General features: G+C 42.0%; 1 protein-coding gene across 3 annotated transcripts in view; it reads left to right on the top strand.

The window, feature by feature from the left end:
• Positions 1 to 3,103, top strand: part of stag2a (STAG2 cohesin complex component a) — a 55,801-nt gene extending 52,698 nt beyond the window's left edge. For all 3 annotated transcript variants that reach the window (XM_083532127.1, XM_083532126.1, XM_083532125.1), the window contains 4 exons: positions 118 to 210; positions 789 to 915; positions 1,324 to 1,401; positions 1,728 to 3,103. In XM_083532127.1, the coding sequence (XP_083388253.1) occupies positions 118 to 210; positions 789 to 915; positions 1,324 to 1,401; positions 1,728 to 1,751 (322 nt within the window). In that variant the 3' untranslated portion in view covers positions 1,752 to 3,103. The remainder of the gene's footprint in view (positions 1 to 117; positions 211 to 788; positions 916 to 1,323; positions 1,402 to 1,727) is intronic.
• The last annotated feature ends 249 nt before the right edge of the window (positions 3,104 to 3,352 follow it).

Raw genomic sequence — 3,352 nt, 5'->3', positions numbered from 1 at the left:
ACACACACACATCGACTACAAGTAAACACACACACACACATCGACTACAAGTGACGTGTGTGTGTGTGTGTGTGTGTGTGTGTGTGTGTGTGTGTGTGTGTGTGTGTGTGTGTGTAGTACACAGGTAGCATGGATGTTAGCACAGCGGCAGCAGCAGGAGAGGGCGAATATCCAAAACGCCAAGATAAGGAGTCACATGCAGCACACCATGTAAACACACACACACACACACACACACACACACACACACATATTTAAAGACTTTGATTTAGAGACCTTCACGGGACGGATATATTAAGTCCTGCTCACGCAAAAATATTATTACTGAAACCATATAAAAAACCAGGCCAGGGTTTTTTTTGTAATGTTTGTTCCTTTCTTTAATAATGAAGTGATATCTGGAGCTCTCAGTGATTCTCCTGTCCTGTGCTTCAGACATTGTGCCCTGGTGTGCTCTAGTAGTTACCGCACATGAACCACACCAGAGTTCGCTTCATTTTTTTTTTTTTTTTGTTGCCATTGTTGCTTTTATGCAGTAGATACATACGTTTTTGTTTTTAGCAATTAATTCTTTTTCTTTTTTCAAAATTTTAAAGACCATTTTGCTGGTGTCCCGCAAATGATTTTATTCTCCTGCAACCCACACACACACACACGAGTATTTTACCGCCCATGCATTCATCAAATAAATCTTGTCCCACGCCACACTTGTTTGTGTCGGGTCCTGCGCTACTCCCGCAGAAGTGCAGGTCTCTACTCTGAGTTATAGGTGTAGTGTTTGTTTACAGTCGGCGGAGTGCAGGTCTTATGGAGGATGATGAAGAGCCGATTGTAGAAGATGTGATGATGTCCTCAGAGCAGCGACTGGAAGACCTGAACGAGGGCATGGACTTCGATACCATGGACATCGACCTGGTGCGGCCAATCACAGCTCACTGCTATTAACCAATCGCAGCTCACTGCTAATTAACCAATCGCAGCTCACTGCTAATTATCCAATCGCAGCTCACTGCTAATTATCCAATCGCAGCTCACTGCTAATTATCCAATCGCAGCTCACTGCTAATTAACCAATCGCAGCTCACTGCTAATTATCCAATCGCAGCTCACTGCTAATTATCCAATCGCAGCTCACTGCTAATTATCCAATCGCAGCTCACTGCTAATTATCCAATCGCAGCTCACTGCTAATTATCCAATCGCAGCTCACTGCTAATTATCCAATCGCAGCTCACTGCTAATTAACCAATCGCAGCTCACTGCTAATTAACCAATCGCAGCTCACTGCTAATTAAACAATCGTGTGTGTTTGTGTCTACCCAGCCGGCATCTAAAAACCGGCGTGAGAGGATGGAGCTAAAACCTGATTACTTTGACCCCGCCTCCATCATGGACGACTCTGTAAGTCTTCACTCGTCCACTCAGTCATTCTGTCTATCCATCATCTCTCTATCACCTACTGTTCTCTCCATCTGTCATTCCTTTATCATCCCTCTATACATCACCTCTCAATCATTATCTATCTATTTCTATCTATCATTACTCCTTCTCTTATCCACCTCTCTATCCTTCTATTCATGATTCAGTCCATCTATCTTTCTCTTTATCTCCTACATATTCATCAACTCTCTGTCCTTCTGCCTTTTGATCAGATCAAGATTTCATCTCTCTCTCTCTCTCTCTCTCTCTCTCTCTGTGTGTGTGTGTGTGTGTGTGTGTGTGTGTAGGTGCTGAACGTGTCGATGTTCTGATGCAGTGGTTGTGAGATTGAGAAGCATGGCCAATGCTCTCCACTCACTTCCTGTTCTCCAGCCGTGTGACGAGGCTACACTTCCTATTTCATGCCTATGGTTGTTGTTGGCAGTGTGTGGGCGGAGCTTATGGAGCCGGCGCCTTTACTTTTTAGTTTTTATAACTTGTAGAGAAACTTTTTTTGATGTTTAGATGATTTTATAAAGACAATCAGCTGTAAATCAGAAGTTTATAAAGCGAGTGAAATCACTTTCTAACTCTCTCACACACATTATTGTCCTCTAGTCTCAGTCACCATAGTAACAACACTCCAGAGCAGAAGTTTATTCATCATCATTATTTTTTTTTTAATTATTATTATTATCAGGAACATTTCAGTCAGGAGCAGATGATGCTCGGTCGTCCTTCAGCTGAGAGGAAACTATTGTTCAGCGCTAATGTAGCTAACGTAACTGAAGTGTTTAGCCAGCAGGTGCGCTAAACGTGCATACGGGGAAAATGGGTGCCGTGAAAAAAAACGCCCTACTTGACTCAGCTTGGGGGCGTGGCTTACAGGTAAGGGGTGGGGCTTAAAGCTTCAGTGTAAGAATCAAAATTGGGAAAACAGATTTTATATTTATGTTTTTAAAGCGACTGGGAATCCGGTGTCTCCTGAAGTGACTGATGATTTAGCGATCAGTGCTAATCTGGAGTGTGTGTGTGTGTGTGTGTGTGTGTGTGTGTGTGTGTGTGTGTTAGCTGCGTTAGCGCTGGAGCGCCTCTTACTCAATTTTTGTGTTTTTTTCACACATGATCACGGCCTCTCAGATTTAACTCTTTATTATTCATGATGAAATAATAATATATTATTATATATCTATTAAATCTATAATTCTATCAGATGTGTGAACATGTGACTTGGTGCTGATTTGTATTTTACTTTTCTTTTTATTGGAACAGAACACTTCAGCAGACCGAGAACAACCTGTAATCTTACTTTCATTTCTGCTTTGCTTCACTTCTGTTACTTTTTGTTTTATGGGTTAAAATGATAAATCATGAAAACCTTATTAATGGCGGGTGTGCTGTTTCCATGGTGATGGTAACCAGGGTGAGGGGGTAGACATGATGAGGGTAGGCAGAGCCAGATGGGGTGTTTATGCATATTCATTATCCCTTTGTAGAACTGCTGAAAGGTGTGTGTGTGTGTGTGTGTGTGTGTGTGTGTGTGTGTGTAATATATTGGACTGTATATAAGCTTTTTTAAATTCTATTTACAAAAAAAAATGTCCACTGTTGCATTTCCTGTTTGTATTTATGTCTGGAGAAAAAAAAACTTTTGGAACTAAATAAACCCTGGGCTGTGATTTTACCCCGTGTGCTGAAGTGTGGCCGTGTGAGCTGCAGGGCGCAAGTGTGGGACTTTATATATATATACACACACACACACACACACACACACACACACACCTGCCCTCTGTCTGTCTCTGTACCAAGAACTTATGGTGATGCTGAGGCAGAGGAACTTCTGATATCATCATGGTCTTTAAAGAGCACTCACACTGAAATACAGAGAGGACACACACACACTGAAATACAGAGAGGACACACACACACACTG

Source organism: Silurus aristotelis (assembly GCF_946808225.1).
Source record: "Silurus aristotelis genome assembly, chromosome: 26".
Classification (NCBI taxonomy): domain Eukaryota; kingdom Metazoa; phylum Chordata; class Actinopteri; order Siluriformes; family Siluridae; genus Silurus; species Silurus aristotelis.
This window is presented reverse-complemented; position numbering and strand designations above follow the sequence as displayed.